General features: G+C 38.2%; 1 protein-coding gene across 1 annotated transcript in view; it reads right to left on the bottom strand.

The window, feature by feature from the left end:
• The window catches only part of LOC107730085 (protein-methionine sulfoxide oxidase MICAL2-like), a 52,065-nt gene that overhangs the window by 19,169 nt on the left and 9,066 nt on the right, over positions 1-23,830 (bottom strand). Inside the window, exons 2-6 of the mRNA XM_016540820.1 lie at positions 15,593-15,955; positions 8,448-8,655; positions 7,080-7,196; positions 4,635-4,736; positions 992-1,147 (exon numbers count right to left, since the gene is read on the bottom strand). Of these exons, the coding sequence (XP_016396306.1) occupies positions 992-1,147; positions 4,635-4,736; positions 7,080-7,196; positions 8,448-8,655; positions 15,593-15,853 (844 nt within the window). The 5' untranslated portion in view covers positions 15,854-15,955. The remainder of the gene's footprint in view (positions 1-991; positions 1,148-4,634; positions 4,737-7,079; positions 7,197-8,447; positions 8,656-15,592; positions 15,956-23,830) is intronic.

The raw sequence follows: 23,830 nt of genomic DNA, 5'->3' as shown, positions 1-23,830 counted from the left end.
ATCGCGCCGTGTAAACATAAAACCATGTCTGCATTTGTGATCGGAGAAACGACAAACAACAAGCGCTACTCTACACTGCTCAAAACTCGCGTTTGAATCATCAGTGGCAAATTCTTTAAATATGAAAACATACTTACAGGCTGTGAGACAGAAGCGCCAGACTGTCCTTGCAAAGTTGGAACTGCCCCACTTTATAGAAACAACCTTCGTGCACAGCATTGTAGGCTACTCTCCCAGGATCAGGGGAAACAGTCCTCCGTAAAATGCGCTGCACACATCTAAATATTTGGGTTGAACTGTTCTGGAACAGTGTTGTAAATACAACTTAATTTCTTTGCGTGAACATTTGGGCGGTGTTATGTAAATCTTTCCACACAGTGACGTAGACATGTGGGGGCGTGTACGAGGCGTTTTAGGAGGGCGTGGACGAGTCTTAACTTTTTTTAAAGAATATCTTTTTGGGTTTGAGACTTTAGTCTTTGCAATTTTAGGGATCTTATCTATGCACGAACTGCTTGTAACACTCCAAAGAGAAAGGAAAACTTGAAATTGCATCATATGACCCCTTTAAATCTGTGTCAGAGACTCTCATCTGTAACATCTTCATGCCTGTAATATGATAAAATGAATCTCATGAGGTCAGAGTGAGTTTAATACAGGATTTTAAAGGAATTCAGTTTCAAAGGGGTACGAGTCACGACAGGTATACAAAGCATACGTAAGTGTTTGAAGGGAGGAAGCCCAAAATCCCCTGGAGGATAAACATTCACGGGGCAAATCAGAGCAAGAGGACGATAACTGAAATATGTCCGCTCCTAACAGCAGATAACACTGACACGCTTATGGAAAACATTGCGGGAAATACCGGGAAGAGGTGAAAGTACATAGTTGAGATGGTTGGGAGATATTTCTTTATTATCCAGAGGGCTGGATGTTTAGTTTAGACTAATGTGGTGTATTTTTAGTGGCTAATGTGGCACATATTGCTCACCAGTTTCCTGTTTGAGATCCTGAAAGAATTTCTGGTTGAAGATGAAGGCAACTCCACTTATCTCTTCGACCTTTGCCTCAGCGGTGGTGTTTCTGTTGATAAAGTTTGCCGTTATGGCGATGGCCAGTTTGCCACGAAATTCCTTCCTCCTGAACCCTGAGAGAGAGAGAGAGAGAGAGAGAGAGAGAGAGAGAGAGAGAGAGAGAGAAGGGGAAAAGAGCAAGGGGAAAAGCGTTTAGAAGTTTGTAAAGCAATAACTTTGCATTTGTTTCCTCGTGTTAGAAAGAGATAAACTAATGCAGCACAAACATGCCGCTCTACCAGTATTATACACCCATTATTTTAGGTTCTCAGAGGCTCAATTTAACTCCAAAGTCCATACTGAATACTGCCCATCTGAAGATATTTTGGGGTTTAAAAGACAATTAATATTCAGTAATATCATCAATTTAACTGTACTGACACTATTGAGAATAGGACAATAATTTGAACAGAATTGAGCTGGACAAACATTGCATCATTGACACTTAAACTGAACTCAAACAACATTGAACTAAACTGAGTTGAATTATAATACTATTGTCTTCTATAGAGCTGCTTTAAAGCTGAAATATAATTTGTATCATAATTAATTTTACAGGACTGACACGGTTATTTTCCTGTTTATTAATATGAAGTTGCTTTGAAACAATCCGAGTTGTATAAAGAGCTATGTAAATAAATGTGCCTTGACGTAACCAGGGTAATTATCGTTAACTAAAACTAAAACAATAAAAACAATTTTCATTACTTGAAATAAAATATTAACTGAAATAAAATTTAATATTTTTAAAAAACTTGCCAAGGCAACATTTCTCATTTTCATTTAGTTTGACTTGAGCAGTACTAAAACAACTAAAACTCATTTAAAAACTACATAGACGTACAGTATTTATAATAATAATAAAATGACAAAAACACACAACAAAATTACTAAAACTAAAATTAAAAATTAAACTACATAGACGTACAGTATTTATAATAATAATAAAATGACAAAAACACAACAAAATTACTAAAACTAAAATTAAAAATGAAAACATAATATATAAAAATCAAATCAAATTCAAAATATTAACAAACATAGTATATCAATGACACAAAAATAACGCTTGATTTGACTTGAGGATTGATGTTTAATGAACAGTTATGGGCCAATAGTTATGGGGTGATATTTCATAGTGGCCGGCCTACCAAGGTCCCGTCCACAGAAATACAATTTTTAAAAATATTTTCTCTACACTTTGCCCTCTTTCCACACATTAGCAGCATTTTACAGTTAGTCATTGAAAACTGAGATTTTTGAAAATGCCTTTCTAAGTGAGGACCTTTCAAAACATTATTTTCTGTAATGCATGTTGACAGGTAAAATAGAGATGCTGGAATTTGGTGACATCACAAACACAATTTGAAAATGATGACAACATTTTCATATTTGGGTGAACTATCCCTTTAATCACTGAATATGTATATACTGAGTCTGTCAAGTAAATCTCATCAGATAAAGAGAGATTGATCTGCACAACAAATGAAAGGCGAAAACTGCCTTTTCAGAATATTTGTACTCAAAAATAGAGTCCCAAGAGATCGACAAAATATTCTGTTTCTCATTGTTTGCCAGGTTTTTTTGGGGGGTTTTTTTGGGACAGAAACTCTGACTCAGAAAAGATATTTTTTTATTGCATTATGCCTGATTAAGACGTGTTAGAGCTCGGTTATAAAAGAAGACGGAACATAAAAAGTGTCTTCATGTATTAGAACTAAATACTAATGGCAAATAAGTTCATCCAAATTTGACAAAAATGGCACAAGCTGTTCATTTTTAATGGCTGTTGAGTGGGCTGACTTGGCTCGAGGAGAATTGGCTCTGCTTTCTCATCCTGCAAAATAATGCATGAGGCTCTACAGAGCTTCTCTACGAACAGACACCGATTTGATTAAGAGCCAGAACTGTTCCATTACTGCCATGTTGTTAAGTCACTAAGGCATCAGTTCTCTTCTTCGTCATCTGCTTTTCAGTCCAAATCCAGCTGCTTTCGCCTGACCGCTGCTCTGCCTCAGAATAGGATAAATTTAACTTTCCCTAGACGTCTTGAACTAGCTCACTTAATGTCCAAATCAAACTGGGTTTCTTTTTTTCCCTTAAGTTACTCATAATTGGGCAATGAGCTAAGGCACCGCAAATGGCCTTTTTTGGAAAAAGCATTTGATTAGGGATAAGTGAAAAGATGACGAACCTGGAAAACAGAGTCCAACGGACACACATCATCAGCTGAAAAGTGTTCAGAAACCCTGAGAGCTCCTCAAGAGCACATGTTGACTCGCTGATCTCATATGTAACCGGTGGGCGGCTGGTGACATCATGCAGTATCGCTTTACAACATGATTTTATGGCTTAATAACCTTCTTGGATAACACAATCCATTCTAGGGACTTCGGCCAAGAGCACGGGCCAAATTTTAAGAGTTGCTGAGGTTATTTTAATGATAGAAAACCCATAACAAAGAAAGGTTTTGGATTATATCTTTAAAATGCTGCTTAAAGGAATAGGTCACCCAAAAATAAAAATTTGCTGAAAATATACTCATCTACATCTTGAATGGCCTGAGGGTGTTTCTTCATCTGGACAGATTTGGATGTTTGGAAGTTTGGATCGCGTGTTTACCAATGGATCCTCTGTAGTGAATGGGTGCCGTCAGAATGAGAGTCCAAACAGCTGATAAAAATATCACTATAGCCCACAAGTAATCCATACAGCTTTCACTTTACAAGACATTATACGGTGGGCGGCTGGTGACATCATGCAGTATCGCTTTACAACATGATTTTATGGCTTAATAACCTTCTTGGATAAAACAATCCATTCTAGGGACTTCGGCCAAGAGCATGGGCCAAATTTTAAGAGTTGCTGAGGTTATTTTAATGATAGAAAACCCATAACAAAGAAAGGTTTTGGATTATATCTTTAAAAGTTTTATTAATGCTGCTTAAAGGAATAGGTCACCCAAAAATAAAAATTAGCTGAAAATATACTCATCTACATCTTGAATGGCCTGAGGGTGTTTCACTGCAGAGGATCCATTGGTGAGCAAGTGATGTAACACTAAATTTCTCCAAATCTGTTCTGATGAAGAAACAAATTAATCTACATAAGAGTGAGTGAAGGTGAGTAGATTTTCAGCAAATTTTCATTTTTGGGTGAACTATTCCTATATTTGCCATTTTCTTTCACATTCTTGGCACATAACCCATCCTGCACCGTTTGTGTTCTAGACGTGAATGATACCTCAAATTGTGTGACTTGTTGAGAAGTGTGCCGTTACATTATTTGAAAGGCCATATGACATGCTGTGTTCATGTACATGCTATCATATTTTAGCTAGGTATAATTTTAGTTACTGCTAGAAGAGTTTGTAATCGTAGAGCAAAGATTATTATAGCCTCTTAGTTACTGTGCAAACAAAGGGTTGCATGTGTGTTTTAGTCTGCATAATATATGTAATTCAGCACAGCATACAGATTTTTAACATTTTATTTCTCATGAGCAGTTCTTTAATGGTGATTGAGCAGCAATTGCAACATCTCCACCCATCTGGGCTTATACCTTCTAAAGAGTTTCGTCTCCCATCAGCTCCCACCACCACATCAAAGTTGAAGTCGGCCACAGGGTGATCCGCAGGCCGGATCTCTGCCCTCCAGCCCGGCCCTGCATAAACAAACACATTCAGCCTGAAAAATGACAAATCATACCCGTGATATCTTTAATATCTCCCAGAGAACAATGAGATTTTCAGATGCTTTTCAGAGATTGACCCAAGTAATCTGTTTGGGGGTTTTTTTCTTGAGTTTTAGAAGAAATCTCAACAATGTCTCAAAATGTGCTCCGATTTGGCAAGATGTAAATCTCTGAGTTTTAAATATGAACTCGAACATCAAACTCTCCAGAGACTTAATTATCTGAGCTGTTACCCACTTTAAATTTCTAGCTCTATACTCTTGCATGCCAGCTATTGACTCATTTGTTAGGAGAAATAAAAATAGACGTGCCATTCTACTAAGAAAACAATCCTAGCAATCTTTGTATTTCAAAAGAGATTTCAACTATGTCTCAAACTCCAAAAACGTAATTATTAACTTATCCACATGCATTTCATAGCTCTATATTCTTAATGCATGCCAACAATTGCTTCTGTTCTTTCTATTTGTATTTCTCCTAAGGAATTTCAGAAGCATCTGAGAGTTGATACAAAACTGGGAACTCGTTTAATCTCCCAAGCAACATCTGAGCAATATTTTTTCCCTCCGGGGAGGACAGGAGCTGGGAGGAGCGAATACAATACAAATATCAAAATATTTCAAGACACTTCACCCAAGTTCACTTCTGAGGGACTGCTCTTGCTGCAAGTGAACCACAGGTTGTTTTAAATGAAAATAATCTGCTAAATGAAAAACATATTTTTCTAACAGCTAAATATTTCAACATGATTAGGTCATGCTACTCATGTATGCATTATGCAATCTTGCCAAAAATTGCCATGCATTCCAGAAACATACAGTCACAGCAAGTCATTCAACTATTATTAATAAAAGCCAACCATCAATGTCAAACATTTAAAGTACAACTTTCAAGCAATATAAACACACATACAAGTTGAGAACTTTACATGATCCAACTGAACTATATCCAGGATCATGAGTATCGCTCAAAGCCATAGTACAGGGTCACAGCAAGCACATATTCTTAATTTAGAAAGCTCTTTTGGTTTTTATCAGCCTGCTGTCGTTGCTGTTGAAGGGAGAAAGATAGATTGCTAAAGGTCTAGAAGTCTAGGGGAGAAGCTTACGCAATGTTGTTCTTCCATAGATGACCAAAGTGGCCATATATGGAAACACACTCCTTGGACCTAGAGTACGAGTTGTGTCTCTAATTATCAAGATCTACTAATCATTTAGAAATCTCGTGAAATGAGATCGCAGAGCAGTGTGTAACGAGAGAACACTATGCATGCTATGTAGTCATAAAATGACACTTAGATGCGGGAGGGGAGAGTGAAGTGGATCTGCACACTTTTCCATGGGCATTAAAATTGTGTTGTCATGACAACACCAAAGGTGTTGTTTGGTTGTCATGGAATTATAGTGAGGCAGGAAGCACTCCATCCGTTCATCTTCCTGGTAATGACAGACCAGCCCAGAAAACCTTACACAGCTCCAAAGAAAATGTCAGAGACAGCAAAATCAAAAGAACCTAGATTCATCAAGAAGCTTATGTGGTGTCTAATAAAACTATGGGATATAAAGTTAATTAAATCAAAGTAGTGGGATATATGGGCATCCTGGGTATAAACAGGCTTAGAAAGCAGACCGAGTAGTTGGTGCATTTATTATACCAGTGAAAAGTTTGGACACGGTTGACTGAATGCATGTTCATTATAATTAACGAAGATATTTTAAATAAAATGCATTACTCTTAAATGCCTATGTATTTAGTTTTAATGGATAAGTTGGAGCAGATAATGAAGGAACAGCAGCCAAAAAGTGTCTAGCATATGTGTGTGAACTCTTCGAATACTGGAAAAAAGCATTATGTATAGTAGGGAAATATATACATAACTTTTACAAAGAGGGACCCTCACAAAAGGATCATCATATTTGGCTGTCCATGGCATCAAAGTTTTAAAACCCCTGATCCAGACAAAGGGAAGCTACTTTGAAGAAGCAAAAATATAAAATAGCATTTCCTGATTGCTACATAACCCCATATTATCTTTTGTGTTGTTTTTATAGTTTTGTGTTATCATCTAGCTTTTCAGTAGCTAAAAACAGCAGAGCATGGCGCTAGCAACACCAAGGTCATGGGTTCAGTTCCCAGGGAAAGCAAGAATTGATATAAAATGTGTACGTTTAATGCAATGTATGTCGCTTTTGAATAAAAGTGTCTGCCAAATGTAAATGTTTAGTATTCTGGAAGTAGCAATAATAAACATTGAGTAGGTGTGTCCAACTTTCGACTGAGCGTCTAGTCTGGATCTGGGGCCGTCAGTCTCACCCTCGTTCTCCTGGTCCTCTGGAGGCTCCACTAGCTTGATGAACTCCACAATTACGTGAAACTCCACACCCAGAAGCAGAGCGATCTTCAGGAGCATGAGCTGGAGCTGCCGAATGCCTGCCAAACCCAGCCAGAGCAAGAACCATTACCATCACAGTGACGCTAACACTGCCTCACTTATAAAAACACCAACCAGTAGAACTAACAGATGTGAGAACAGAAATATCGTCATTAGAGTGTCAGGATAGTATTTTCACTTAGTGCTTCATCATTTGGATAGTTCATCCCAAAAATGGAAATACTATCATCGGCTCTTTTCCATACAGTGAAAATGGATAGGAACCGGGACTGTAAAGCTCCTAAAAGGACATTAAAGCAACATAAAAGTAGTTCATATGACTTACGTGCAATATTCCAAATCTTGAAAGGTCATACGATAGCTTTGTGTGAGGAACAAACTGAAATGTAAGTCTTGACAGCCAGTGGTCGCCATCCACTTCACTGTATGGAAACAGCAGCCTTTTGTTTTGTTTTCCACAGAAAGAAAATATTCTGCGATAGAGTGATGGTGAGTAAGACTGTAAATGTATTATCTGTATTATGAAATATAGTTAATATGCTGTTAAGTCTATATATATTTTATTGAAGTTCAGCTATGAAATAAAGATGTTGATGTGAAGCAATAACTTGTTTTAATGACTTTAAATCAATTTAAGTAAATTAAACAAAATATACATTAGAAAAACGGAGTTAAGTCTATTTGCCTTTTAAGTTATCTGTACTTTAAAATGTATGTTAATTCAATGGGAATTAACGGTTATAGTATTATTTATATATTATTATGGTTTATTAATATTTTGATTTAGTTCATTTTTCATTTTAATTTAATTAATTTCTAGTAATTATTTCTATTAAAAATGTGATGTGGTTTTGTCATTTTTTTTTATATTACTATTTAGATTTAATTTATTTTTATTTTAAGTTTTTGTTTATTTCCAGTTAGTCGTTTTAGTGCTTTAACTTAAATGTATTTCAATTAGTTGCCAACTCAACATTCTTTTTATTTCAGCTTTATTTCAATTCAAATATGTGTTTATAATAGTATTAGATTTAGCGATCTATAATAACCTGAGGGAATGAGTTTCCTCAAAAGAGTTCAGTAGACTTAACTTATTAGGATTTATAATGCAAGTTTTTTGGTAAAATATTACCGTAGATAACCTTCAAAGGTTGCATACACTGCATGTATAAATAAAGGAAGGGCTTTGAAAAGAATCAAAAGGAGAACTAAAAATTACTACTGCTTTAAACAAGGAAGTTATGATAGGTTGCTTATAATGATTTATTATAAGTTGTTTCAGAACTCACTGATGTGGTCTATTGCTCCAGCACAGAACTTTCCATAGAACTTCTTGGCTCCTAAGGCCCTGAGGTCATGAATGGTGTAGGGCCAGAGATGTAGGACGTTGTTCCTGGAGAATGTATCTCTCTTCTCTATCACCACCACTTTGGCTCCGAGGAAAGCTAACTCGATGGCAGTCCGCAAGCCGCAGGGGCCCCCTCCAATTATCAAGCACTGAAAGTTACAATCAGAAATTTAATTTAACCAAGGTCACTCTTTTCATTTAAAAAAACAGAGAAAGTACAGAACAAATGGGTGATGCTTTTGTTTTCATTGCCTTTTAAAATTCCACAAATATATATAAAAGGGAATACAGATGTCTAAGACAACTCTTCCTCTCTAGGACCACTGTGCACTTTATAATACCTTGTGTACTTTTCTTTACTGAAATTTAAGGGGCCTATTTTACTCTGCGGTGAGCAAACAGCTCTTGCCCACTCTTTCAGGAAGTATCCTTGAAAGCAGAAAATCTTAGCAGACAAGCTCAAAGAAAATGAAGCACTAATGCAAATGTTTATCCAAACACCACATCACGACCAGTGCCAATAACTGGAGGCGCGTGTGTGATTTCCTCAGCATTAAATCACAATTACAGTCCTGTCATATCAAAGGCATTATTCTTGCATCAGGCTTATATGAATGGATGAAGTCAAGACGTCAGATTCCGGGACATGTCTGAGAATGCCTGCTGTGGGTATGACTTCATCCTCTCTGGTTTAGTGATGAAAGATCACTTTTTATGTGGAGAGATGATCTCCACACAAATCTATTCTTGAGTCACAGAAGCGAGCCACATCTTGGACTTACATCATGCAAAGCTTTAGCTCATTTTTAGTCCAGATGGTACAATGTGACTTTTTTTCTACTTGATCTATTCACTTCCTACCCCTCCTTTGATTTCCCGCACACACAGTCAACTTCAGGATGGTTAATTGACCTCAAAATAAGGAAGCAGCAGTGAGGGCAGCTAGCGCTTCCTGTCACAGTGTGTGTACGGCAAAGTCTCTTAGCTTGTGCTGCGATCAATATTGTGATACACTCGGGTTTCAGCCCCTCCTGATCCTGGATCTTATCATGTTTATGTAGACCTCAATGCCTGTATGGATAGTTGTCCCTGGCACTGTGTCAGTTGTGGCTATTTACAGATCTCAGCCTGCTAGAAGCACAGATAATGTCATTAAAAATAAGAGATTTAGTCAGTGATTTGTGTGTATGTTTAAATATATTTAGAAACAACAGGAAAAGTTTAGAAAAAATATATTTGTTTGTGTGAGTGTGTGTGTGTGTGTGTGTGTGTGTGTGTTTACTTAGCTAAACTCTTGGCTCAAAATTGTCAGAAGTCTAAATCTGTCAGAATCTAAATCTGAACAAACATCCCTCTGGGGACAAAAGGTACAATTAACTTTTAATTTTATCTAAAAGAGCAAAAACAAAATGTTGCAATCAGCTTGTCTAATACTATAAGACTACTAATACACTATAAAACTACTAATACACTACTCCTCCACAAAAACAGTAATACCTGTAAATTTTGACCTTGTGGGGACATTTTGTGTGTGTGTGTGTGTATGTGTACTTACCTGTTTTTCTATTCTGGTGGGGACTTAAACCTGAATACACACAGACTCATGGGGACTCGTGTCACGGTGGGGACCTAAATTGAGGTCCCCACGGGTAAACAAGCTAATAAATCACACATAATGAAGTTTTTTGAAAATCTAAAAATGCACAAAGTTTCCTGTGAGGGGTAGGTTTAGGGGTAGGGTTGGTGTAGGGCAATAGAAAATACGGTCTGTACAGTAGAAAAACCATTACGCTTATGGAGAGTCCCCACAAGGATAGCTGACCAGACATGTGTGTGTGTGTGTGTGTGTGAATAACAGGGTTGACAGTGCCAATAGGAATGTGTGTGTACTGTTGAGTAAGAGGCTTAACAGTATCAAAATGAGTCTACAAAATGTAAATTTTTAAGTAACAGGGCTGAATGTATCAACAGGACTGTGTGTGTGTATTTTTGAGTAACATAATAGAAATTGTGTGTTTGTGTAAAAAAATTGCAGGTATCAACAAGAGTGTGTTTGTGTATTTGTGAATAACAGGATTGAATGTATCAATATGGGCTGTGGGTGTATTTTGAGTAACAGAGTTGAAAATATCAACGGCAATTGTCTATTTTTAAGTAACAAGATCAAACGTATCAGTAGGAGTGTGTTTGTGCATTTGTGAGTAACAGGGTTGAAAGAATCAATAGAAATTGTGTATTTGAAGTAACAAGATTGCAGGTATCAACAAAAGTGTGATTGTGTATTTGTGAATAACATATCTGATTGATATTTGAAAATATCAATATTGACTGTGTGTTTTCTGAGTAACAGAGTTGAAAGTATCAAAATAAATTTTGTATTTGAAGTAACAAGACTGCTAGTATCAACAGGAGTGTGTTTGTGAGCAACAGGGCTAAAAGTATCTATAGCAGTGTGTAGCAGTAGTGGAGAAAGTATTGGGGTTGGAGGAATGCATACAGAGAAAACAAGCAAGTATTAAATGCCTGAGGGGAGATCTGTTATTCATCAGTGCTGCAGGTATGAGGCTGGCAGACACAGGTGGCCACTGCACTGTCTGGACAGGTCTGTCTCTGCACTGCTGCTTTTGATTACACTGGATGGAGCAGTTACCACCAGAACAGACTGACAGGCCAGGTGCACAGTTTCTGTTTGACTTTACCTTAACTAAAAGCCACAGAGAATGAACAAAGGCAGCCTATTCAGAAAAGAGCCACGCAACCATTCCATCCCCATTTACCATCCCCACAGACTAAAAACGCTCCATCAGTCAGAGCAGATATGAACACAATGATAACTCTTTTGTTTCTGCTCATCCCCACCCTGAAACAGAACAGAAGAGTAATCCAGTGGTGAAGTTTCCTGTCGAGTCAGCATGGAGCTGTTTCCTGTCTATCAGTGGGTGCTCAAAATCAAACACGTTTTTGGTTGCCCATAGTAATCGAAGTATCAAAATACTTTTTGTAATGAAATCAGGGTTTTCATAATGAAATCAAATTGAGAGCAAATGGAGGCTAATACCTCCCTTTTGTAAGATTTTTTACTTGAGAAAAAAAATCGAGCAATATCCGTCTCCACCAGATACGTTTCATATTGTTCTCAGATTTGCCATGAAAGCTATGAAAGAACAACCTCAGAGCAATAAAAAAAATCTTCAGTATGTCCTCTATTTAAAATCCAGCCAATCACTTTACAGGCCAATGTCCGCTACAAAATCCCATTTCACCACTGGCACTTAAGGCTGGTTCAGCCTCTTTTATATCATGGAAAAGTCTGCAGGACAGGAATTGGTGGCATAACCTGCCAGATGAGACTTCCTGGTGAAAGCCACGGTAGGCTATGTGTTGAACCAACAGTCAGTTTACACAAAGCCTAGTGGAACAGAGACCACCTCACTGCGGGACCAATCACTTAAACCCAGACACACACACTTATCCTGCTTCTAGCACACAATGTGATCACAGTTTGCTTGAGCAGTTTGCTCAATTAGACATCACACCACTAGAGAAAGCTGCTCGATGGACTGAAGCAGACCACCAGAAGAGCAGCCCAGATTCACAAGCATTCAGGCCTCTACGAGAATAAAAAGGCAGGCGAAATGGCTGATACCTCTAGTGTAATGGAACAAAAGTCCTGGTAATGAGTCTTACCGTATAAGCCACTGCATGATTTGTTTACATTGCCCTAGTAATCATGAGTCACAAAGTCACAGCTGTAAGCATATGTCTAGCAGACTGCACACATGCTCAAACATACACAAAGAGAAGAACTTGACTTTCCCAATGTGGGAAACAGTGCGTCTTCGCATGAGCTCACGGAGTCTGGGTCAGGAGCTCACGCTGCTTAGACTGAGGAACGGCTCCAAGTATTTACCACAAAATCCGGTGGTGAAACCACAACACCACCCCTGAAAAACAACCCAAAAATGTATCAGAAAAATTTAAAACACACTTTATTTAACTGCTGCCCAACGTGGTCCTCCATTTAGGAGTCATTCAGACTTTTTATTATTTAAATTAATACTTTTATTTAATAAGGATGCCACCAATCAAACATGACCATAATTACTTTTACATTATTAAAAAAATATGTATATTTCAAATATATGCTGTTCTTCTGAAATTTCTTTTCATCTGTTTGTTTGAATCAGAGTTTCCTGAAAGCTTCCTGAAAGTAAATAAATAAAACATAAGCAGCACAACTGTTTTTAACATTAATAATAATAATAATAATAATAATAATAAATGTTTCTTGACCACCAAATCAGTATATTAGAATGATTTCTGAAAAATCATGTGACACTGAAGACTGGAGTAATGCTGCTAGAATTTCAGCTTTGCCATCACTGAAATAAATTATATTTTAAAACCTATTAAATTGCAATAGTATTTCACAATATTACTGCTTCTGCTGTATTTTTTGTCAAATAAATGCAGCCTTGGTGAGCATTAGAGACTTCCTTCAAATATATGGAGTTATTATTCATTTAAAAAATAGGATTAAAAAAAGACACAGTAATAAAAAAATACATGAAACTAACACAGCTAAAATTGTGTATAATCAGAATCAACTATAATTTTAAAATTATTTTTGCTTATTTTGTTTGCAGTGAATGTCTAAACTTTTAGATTAAGCCTCTGAGTTCTCTGCAATGGTAATAAAGCCAGTATAAAACAATAAAACGGCAGTTGAGCTGTCCCACTGGTTGATAAAGAGAGAATGAGCTCATATCCTGGACAGACTGTGAATCTGGCAGACAGTTGTAAGCTGGTGAGCAGTGATATTGTGTCACTCTTCCTAAACCACACCTCCACCCCACCCCCACCCCCCCACAACTCAACTCAACTCAAGTCACAACAGGATGAAGGGGCAGATGGTCTGTTATTCATCAGGATGTTAAAACACCTTTCCTATGTCAGTTTAATGAGCAAAATTATATGTAGGTTGGATTCCAGAAGAGTAAAGACACTCTCTGTTGCTTTCAAAACATTGCTTTGTCTGTTTCAGCAATTCAGAAAGACAGCCTCTGACTCAACCAACGGCGTGAGTTTGAGGTGCGACAAGCTGTTTGTCTGATCAATGGCGGATGGAGACAGGGCAAAAAGTTGTTAAAAAAAAACTAAAAATTCAAACTAGTAAGGGCCAAATGCTTAATAAGACTCTTTAAATAAATCTATGAACCATTTTGCAGTTACAGCATAACTGGCTTGTCTGAAACAGTGCCATTAGGTAACACTGTTCTGGCTTTGATTAAAGTGTGCAGAACAGCCCTTCGTCAGGACTACTGTATATAATTACCATCTTTATTACAGAGAGGTAAATTACACTCTAAAAAGAGCTGCATAATTACAATGCTTCACATCACAAACGTTGGTGGGCCGTTTATTGCTCGTATGAAGTGCACTTGTTAAATTATGCTCTCTTAGAAACACTTCAAACACTCACTAACAATAAACTGGGCCTGCATCCATATTTTTTATATATTTTCTAATTTGCCCATCCATCAAGTCAAAGCAACCAACATTTTCAAGATTCAAAAACTACATAAAGTCTTTGTAAAAGTAACCCATATGAATCAAAGTCTTCTGATGAAAAAATTTAATTCTATACAGTGAACATTTAATTTAGCTTTTATTCACATATAAACAGTGATCAATGCACATACGTAGAACACACTAAATATGGCAAACATAAGCTGAAATGTGCATACTTGATAGTCAAGAAACAGTGAGGTTTGTTCTTGAGTTTAAAACTCGCATATTGAGCTTATATGACATGAGGTATTGCTCGTATGAAGTGCACTTGTTAAATTATGCTCTCTTAGAAACACTTCAAACACTCACTAACAATAAACTGGGCCTGACTCCATGCAGCCTTTCAAAGTGTGTGTGTGTGTGTGTGTGTGTGTGTGTGTGTGTGTGAGTGAGAGAAGGGGGAAGTTCTCATAATGAACAAGCCAAGAGTCTGATCTTCTAAAATAATCAGATCTGCTGAGTGATGCTGTCTTTGGGAGAGTGTTATGATGAGTGTAACTCACTGGTACACTGATCCTAAGACATGCTTTTAGTTATTAAGGGCTCTAAGAGACAGGATGTGCAATTGTACAGAAATTGTACGGGTTGTATTATTTTTTATGATTTTACTATACATAAGCTTAAGTGTGAGGTACATTTTGTGTATGAAACGCATGAAAAATTATCTGCAGCTATGCATAGGGATATTATGACTGAAGTTAAAAGGATAGTTCACCCCAAAATGAAAATTGTCATCATTTATTTACTCTCATGTCATTTTAAAGACGTCTTTTTATGTTATCAGAACACAAAAGTATCCATCTATTCATCCATATTTTTTATATATTTTCTAATTTGCCCATCCATCAAGTCAACTTGAAAAAGGATTTGTTCATTTTGCTGAACGAGATTCAAAGATCTGAGTCAGTAAAATGACCCGAACTTCCCATCACTACAGAAAACTGCAGCGATTCGTACGCATACGTACTTTTTTGAGTTTTGCAGAAATGTAGATAGAGGCACGCATAAGTATCCATAAGCGGTCATGCTATTTGCACATATTACTCATTTAATGCATACTGCTCTTCACATAGTAGACGGTAAGCATACTCGGGCGTGGGATCAGTCTTTGTGACTGTATCATGCGACAGGCGAAATGTATGTGGCATTTGTCATAAGAAAATCCACACAATTTGAGGTAATGTGAGGAATCATTCATTATCAGTAACACAAATGGCGCAGGGCGACTTGTGTGTTATAGTATGAGCAATAGTAGATGTTTGCATTACCACACACCACAATTAAACTACTATAAAAGAGCCAGAGAGCACTCATCTAACAAAAACCATGTGTCCATGATGTCATACAGTATATATTTTGATGTCATTGCATACAAAAATCTGGGCAAATCTGAGATGGAATCTATAAACCACCTAAATGTTTGGTTTATAAAGATCTCAACAAAGGTTTGCCAGCTCAGTTAAACATTCTAACATATTCCAGTATTGCTATTGTCTTGGCATTTTGCAAGCTTACCTTAATGCCCTCACAGGCTTTGCCATTCTTGTACTCTTTGTTGCTGGCTCTCTTGTCCAGCTTACCCCAAAGGGCTTTGGCTTTCCAGCAAGTCACCATGCTCTTCAGGCCGCTGTAGAAGGTGCTGTGCTCCAGAGGGTCAAGCTCCAGGTAACTGCACATAATATTGAAGGCCTGCAGGGTGCTTTTGCAGTCAATGGCCTGAACAAAGTTCTCAAATAGCCGTCCTGCCTGGTTCTTCTCATCTTCAGCTTCACCCATCGTCTATTTTGTGAGAATGTGGACACTATGCTTGTGATATCTTGCTCCTTGCTCCACTGAACAGCTACGCCCACACTTCAGTCTACTCACCCATGGCGAAGTCTGAAAAAATAATTAAATGTCTATTAGTTAAAAAAAAATAAAACACTGCTAAAGAAGTTAGGTCAATGACTTGACACTCATATTTTTTCTTTTGTTATTATTTCTTGGAAAATAATACAATAAAAATAAATAAAAACATTTTTCTGCCAAATTAAAGTCATGTGGTGCAACCAATATGAAAGGAAAAACATAAAACAGTACTGTGTGTCAGAGTCAACAAGTCTAAAAATCACAGATAATTTTTACCTTTTTATGAAAAGGCAAGGTTAGTTCACGGTGTAAAATGTCATATGGTACACCAAAAAAGAATGATATTTATAAAATAATAATTCATATATATAATTCATTATACAGGTAAAATAAAATATAAAAATAATACATAAAACTTTGTATATTACTAGTGATTAAGATATGTACACCCATTCAAGGTGTAAAGAAAATAAATTACTTTTTGCTTAAATGTTTACACCACACTTTTATCATTTTTATCATTAAATTTAGACTTTTCTTGAAAACTGCACAAGTTTAAAAAGAAAAAACATGAATGCATATTACCTATTCAGACGGTAATTATTTCTCATGGGAAGTAAACTTTTTGCAGTATTTACAGGGGTTAGTCTGTGATTTTATTGCTGTCTGAATCCAGAACGTTGGCGTTTTTTCTCCCACCACCCACGCAAAAATCCCCAGCCGAATTACCTATTGTTTTTTGACAAACATGAAGGTCGTGTGGTAATTTAAATGCCGTCCAAATTCACATCTCTGAGTTTACAAGAAGAGATCGATTCAAAATTCAACATTTAAAATGCTGCTGAACGCCGTACTGTAACTGTTGCACTTCACTGTAATTTGTATGCCTATTTATTACTGAAATGCTGGAAAGTATTTACAAGAAAAATATTTCACAACTGCTCCACCACAGCTGTTAAGCTATATATCGGTATATATCGGTACCTATATCGGTTACATCTTGACAGCGGTTTGACGTCAGATACATTGGATAATCCATCCACAGAATCTTACTGTTGACTGGAGATAACAGCTGATTTAACCAGACTGCCAGCCGTGCACTTTTGCAGAGTGCATAGAAAGAAAACTGTTTGCCTTGCAGCTTTGCCCTGCTGAACTGTGAACAGGACAGAGGTGCGCTTTTGCAGGCAGTTGGGGACACGTCGCTACCCTGGCAACAAACTCCGCTGGTGTGTATTTTTAGTGAACTCCCTTATAAGATTTCAAAGCCCCTCCACTTCCTTAAGATAATAAACACACTTGAAAGACGTCACAAAACATAAGCACACTTTCAAGAATAAACCTAACACCACATAGAAAAGTATTTTACTGTAATTATACACATACAGTCTGTGAATATTTTATTAGATACAAAATGTCTAAATGTTCATAATATGCAAAGTGCTGAAAATTAAATCATGTCCTATTCTGTTTGGATATGAAGATGCCTTGAAAGCAGACAGGGTAGATTTGCCCTGTAATACTAGACTCATTTTACTCCAGAACACATTTTTCTTTGGGACAGGACATCCCTTTGATTTTGTGGTGAGTCAGCGTCTAATGGTATAAAGGGAAAGACAGAGCATATTTGCAGATATTTTGCTCTTTTTATATCCCTTTCTTTTAAAGGAATCGTTACTGCATAACTTTCCTTCTTCTGTAGGACACAAAAGGAGATATTTAGCAGAATGTCCAAGCTGCTATATTCCATTAATTAACTTAATTACCTTCAGATTTTAACTTCACCCTTAAGGGACGATGTATGCCACCTTTAATTGATTTCCAAGGGCATTTTTATGTTTACAAAGGCATTTCTTTTCTAACCTTATTAGATGTAGAATAACACTATAGGCTGTTACCAATCAAATGAAATCAGTATTTTTGCACTGCAGAAGTAGCACAGAAGATATATATAAATCAGAATGTAGATGTAGTTACACTGCAATTACAACTGCATAAAAACTGCTATGAGTTTAATGTTATTTTTAAAGAAATTATGCTTGTAAATATGAAACAACCACAAGCAGGTGTTGACAAGTCACTGTCTAAATGAGTGAGTCAATGAATCATTCGAATGGTTTGTTCAAACAGCTGATTCATTCAGGAATGAAGCAAGTGACTGTCTTTATAAATGGATCACTGAATCATTGATTAATTCAGGAACGAAACACCACTGTGTGTTGCTCAACAGCTTTGGTGCGGCTTTGTTCTGAACTATTGGCGTAAACAGTCAATTTTGACAAAATGGTGTCTAAAATGTAACTTATAATATTGCATTCTTGTTTATTGAACGGTTGTATAAAATCAATATCGCATTTTGGAATCATGCTTATATTTTGGAAAAACAGCATGTGTGCTTGTGTGATATTACTTAACTATATTTCTGTCATGACAACTCTCGGAGGGATTGGCATGGTAATGTACATGACAATGTTAATGTATTAAGTCTTGGCGGAATAGATCTGCTACGCTGCTGCTGCGGCAGAGCAAGTACCGAGACTTGCTACTGCCAATACATCCACAACATGCTACTGCTACGGCAAGCACTAGTCATATATTTGAAATGTTGAACAGTGAGCTCATTGGCTACCGATACAGGAGAGAACGAATCAGCTGTGTCATGTGATAATGATGTCATTAGGTCAGATTGAGTTAGACCTATCGGACTGCACCATCTAGAGTTTCATGCCAGAACTCTGTATCGCACAGAAATATAAAGGACAAAATCTCACCATAGGCCTATATATCGAATTTTTTGACAATCTAACTGCATTCTGCATCACATAGTGAAAACACACAATCTCAAGACATGTTTTTGCTTCGATTTTTGCAAATTGAGTTACAACTGAATCCATAAAGGACAACACCATAGAAAGTCATATGTGTCACAGTTGTACCAGGGAAGAGTTGAGGCTTGGATCTAGTTGCAGAAGTTTATGCTGGTCATGTGCTGGCAAAGGACCAGCATAAACCAGCAAAAGGACCAGCATAAACCAGCAAAGGACCAGCATAAACCAGCAAAGGACCAGCTTAAACCAGCATCCCAGCGTCAAAACATACCTAACCAGCATATGCTGGTTTATCTCTGCAGTTACCTGAATATTTCAGTGCTTCCATAAAGTCCTCCCTCTAGTTCCCTATGTATACATATCATTAATACTGTTAAACATGCAGTCAAATATCCACTTCTACAGTGAGAAAGACAATTCAGTCTGCATTATGAGGCACGATGGCAGTTCTAGTGAGGCCAGATCTCAGTCGGGTGTGTTTTTAGGACACCGTTTTGCTAGCGGTGGTCTAAGTGAGGGGATGTGTCAGCTCTTGTCATGTCTGTGTTAGATGAACTCCCTATGGAGACAGACGCGCTAATGCTCGCGTACACTGCATTCCAGCAGCCAGAAGCCGAACATAGTTGTGCATCAGAGCACACATCCAGAGTCACTCTTATTTACATGACTGTGAGAACAGGCTCTGCAGAGGCAACGCAATGGACACAACTGAAAAATATGAGGCTGCAAACACCTTAAATGTACTGGTTTGTGTTATGCAACTACCTGATTAAGATGTAATGGTCTCACTGCATTAAAAATTAATCAAATCATATGATCTGCATACCAAAAAGAGCTAAACTGATTTTAAGTTGCGTCACTTCCTTCTGAATTTTTTTTTTTGTTTGTTTGTTTGTTTTTTTAAGGGTATGTTCGGAATGCAGTAATACTTGCTTAATGCACTGGGGATTAAAAAATCTTTATGCAATGATCACTCAAACTGTCCTACAGCTAGGGGTGTGTGATATTGACAAAAAAAATGATATCTCGATTGGGATTTTTTTCGATAACAATAATTAAACAATATTCCGCTGAGTGTGTTTTTGTGCTGGTACCTTGGCTGGTTTAAGCCTGTCATGGATAAATAAAAATGACACAAACGCCAGTAGGTGGCGGCAAGTCCCTGTCTTAATGAGTGATTCACTGAATCATTCATTCAAATGATGTGCTCAAAATGGCTGATTCATTTATAAACAAAGCAAATGACTGACTTATGTATGGATAATTGAGTGAGTCATTGACGCAAATTATTTGTTCAAAAACAATGAAAAGATAATAATATAGATTATGCCACACTATTTAACAGAGTTTTCTTTTCGAGATCCTTTAATCAGCTTTATTATGATTTCAAAACTGTTCGACCACCCTCATTTTTTTCTTCATTCCCTGCGAATAATCAAAAGATTGCATTGTTTTATCTCTGTTGTATACTGCACAATTTGGTAAATGTATAAGTTATCCAGGTTTTCAATGCACGCACAAAATGTGCATACTGTGCCCAGTACACATACTGTCCAAACCCATAGCAGCTCTAATATGTGGTCATTTTAGTATGTCTGCTTGGAAGGCTAAATTAAATGTGTCAATAACTACCGTATAACTGAACGGCTGGCATGTCAGGCTTCACGGATGGAAGAAAACAGCTATTAGATCCATCTGTAAAGGCATTCCTCTTGAGCAGTGGATGGTAGCACACACTGTCCCCTCCGTTTGCTCTTTCAGCTGAATCTGCATTGTGCTGACTTACATACCATGACTTCACCATCTGACAGAATGGAAAGGGCCACTGCGGGCAGACGGCACTAACCCACAGAACACCAGTAAAATGTGCACACATACACAAACACATATCCCTGCATGCACACACAACAGGGAAAAACATTACTGGGAATAATTGTGGCAGTGCACTTATTAAAATACTATCAAGTCTGCCCATGTTGATGGGAATTTCACTGATGTTAAATAGATGCATAATAGGTCTGCCTCAGACACCATCAATTTCTACATACTACTACATACATTTCAAACTGTGTAATATGAATAAACGTGAATATTTATTTATTTACATTTATTTGATCAAAAATGCAGTAAATTAGTTATTTAAATAAATAACAATATTTTTCAAAATTACCAGCTATTTAAAAAAAAAAAACAGTTTTCTGTTTTTAAATATTTTAAAATGTAATTTATTCCGGTGATGGCAAAGCTCAATTTTTACTCCAGTTACTCCAGCAACATCAGTGTCACTTGATTTTACAGAAATCATCAATTTTTTCAGGATTCTTTGATGAATAGAAAGTTCAATGAACAGCATTTATTTAAAATATATATATTTTTTGTAACATTATAAATGTTTTTACGGTTGCTTTTAATGAATTTATTTAGAATGATTTCTGAAGGATCATGTGATGCTGAAGACTGATGAAAATTCAGCTTTGCCATCAAAAGGAATAAATTGCATTTCATGATATAAACAGTTATTTTAAATTGTAATAATATTTTACAATATTACTGCTTTGCTGTATTTTGACCAAATAAATGCAACTATCAAAATCAGTAAAAAAAAATTTAAAAAAAACTTCTGTTAGTTAGTTAGTTACTTTATTCTGGGAGGGAGAAATATTGAATAAGCTAATTTGATTGCACTTAACATGGTTTGATTCAGTTCTCATCATGCACGGTGGCTCAAACGGATAATGAGAATGACTGAATTACTGCTTTGTTTTTCCTACTCGTTACAATTAATTACGTTGAGCTTTAGAGTTTACATTGATATATTTTAAAAAGACAATCACATGCCTAATCATACATGAGAAACTGATTTAGTTTTCATGTTTGGAGTCAATTTGATGAACTTAAGTCACAGTCCACACCCTTTATTATCATTAAAACTTTGAATGGGTTTTATAGGGGACAGAGTCCAAGACAGTCCGCTAGCTATATGACTGCAAGAAAAACAGATCCCAGACATGAAGTGTGCAGTTTGCGGTTGTTGCTGTAGAGAGCTTCCAGCTATCAGACCAAACAAAAGGAAGCTGATGTCAGTGAGGAAACAGAGGGAAAGCTGAGAGCTGAACGTAACGGACTTAATTGCCACCCTATACAAAGAAAACCAGGAAGGAACCCCCATCTGATAAGCAGACATTAGGCCTGTTAGCTGCATGGCAATCTCAGAAAACAATGTTTCCCACCATCTCTCATGGGCTTAACCTTTCCCCACGCTGCAAACACGCTCCCAGTAAAGACACTGCTTCACGAAAGACTGCCAAAACAAAAGGAAGCCGTCTTGCACAGAAGTACAAACAGTGTGTTATCTAAGTGGCCTCAGTGAACGTCTCATAGAAAGTCATTCATTCACACAGAAGTGAGCAGCTGTGGGCCGTCTTAGAGAGGTTGCCTGACCCTTTCCAGAAGGACATTTATCTTAGGACACTCATGTAAGTTTGGCAAAGCACTCTGGAGAATAACTGTTTGCAGAGATGATTATACAAATGGTTTTATAAGCCTCATTCTTTCACTTTGAGAAAAACGAAAAAATTTACCATAACAGTAATGATAATTTGGGGGTAAATGAAGCCGCTCGCCGTTGACACGCCTTCGCAGCTGGAATCAGGACCTCTCAGCTCGGCTGACCTGCTTCTCCAGCGACGCAGCAGTTCCGATCCAGTTCCCCTGCCGCCATCCGGCGACTTCAAAGAGCTTCTAAAAGAGCAGCGGCGTTGTTGCAAATGCCGCGCCGTTATTGCAGCTCGTGCGGGTCTCCCCTCCACGCCGATGACGGCCGCACGGAGTGTGTTTCCTGCTTGGGGAAACCCCATGTGGAAGCTGCGCTCACGGGAGCTAATTGCTCTCATTGCGAGAGTTTTAGTCTCGCCTCTCTCCGCTCACGGATCGCTTTCTTTTCAGAGAGCGACTCCGCCCCCCGCGCCCTCAAAGCGTTTCAAAGGATGCTGGGCCTCATGGCAGCAGCATCTCCAGTGCTACAGTTGGGTCTGCTGCGTATGCGCCCCCTTCAGCGCTGGTTGAAACCACGGGTTCCATTCCATGCGTGGCATCACGGACGCCTGCATATCAGGGTGAGTCAGACCTGTGTATCAGCCCTGACCCCCTGGAAGAACTCCCGTTGGATGGAACAGGGCGTGGCCATGGGGTTGGTTCACAGAAGGACAGTTGTCACGACAGACGCCTCCAACTCAGGTTGGACAACATGTCGGTTGTGTCCTACATAAATCGCCAGGGAGGCCTCTCTTCAAAGCGCCTCTTCATGCTAGTGGAGCGCTTCTTAGAGTGGGCTCAACCCAACCGGCGCTCGCTAAAGGCAGCGCATATAATGGGCAAATTGAACCGGGGAGCGGACATGTTATCAAGGAGCAATGTCCCCTCAGGAGAGTGGACGCTCCATCCGCAAACGGTTCAGAAAATCTGGGAGATCTTCGGCGAGGCCGAGGTAGACCTCTTCGCCTCAGAGGACAACTCTCACTGCCAAATTTATTTCTCAAAGACCAAGGACGCGTTGGCCCACGATTGGCCCAACCTCCTTCTCTATGCTTTCCCCCCGATCGCTCTGATCCCACAGGTAATCAGGCGAGTGAGGGAACAAAAACACAGGGTTCTCCTGGTAGCCCCCCTGTGGATGAACCAGCTGTGGCTATCAGAGCTGACTCAGCTACTGATAGCGGCCCCTTGGCCTGTTCCACTGAGACGGGATCTCCTCTCTCAAGCGAACGGGACATTATGGCATCCTCGGCCCGACCTATGGGCCCTGCACCTCTGGCCGCTCAACGGGAGCCTTCGTGCCTCCCAGAGCGAGTCTTAAACACAATTTCGGAGGCTAGAGCTCTGTCTACAAGACGCCTCTATGCCTTAAAGTGGTCTTTTTTCTCCGCCTGGTGTTTAAACCGCGGCAAAGACCCTCTCACTTCCGAATTAGCAGAGGTGCTGTCTTTTCTACAAGAGCTGCTGGATAAGGGACGTTCCCTATCCACGCTCAAAGTCTATGTGGTGGCTATAGCGGCCTCTCATGCCCCTATTGAGGGTC

Source organism: Sinocyclocheilus rhinocerous, unplaced genomic scaffold (genome assembly GCF_001515625.1).
Source record: "Sinocyclocheilus rhinocerous isolate Xijiao unplaced genomic scaffold, SAMN03320098_v1.1 scaffold878, whole genome shotgun sequence".
Taxonomy (NCBI): domain Eukaryota; kingdom Metazoa; phylum Chordata; class Actinopteri; order Cypriniformes; family Cyprinidae; genus Sinocyclocheilus; species Sinocyclocheilus rhinocerous.
The sequence above is the reverse complement of the archived record's forward strand: the minus strand, read 5'-3'. Positions and strand labels throughout refer to the sequence as shown.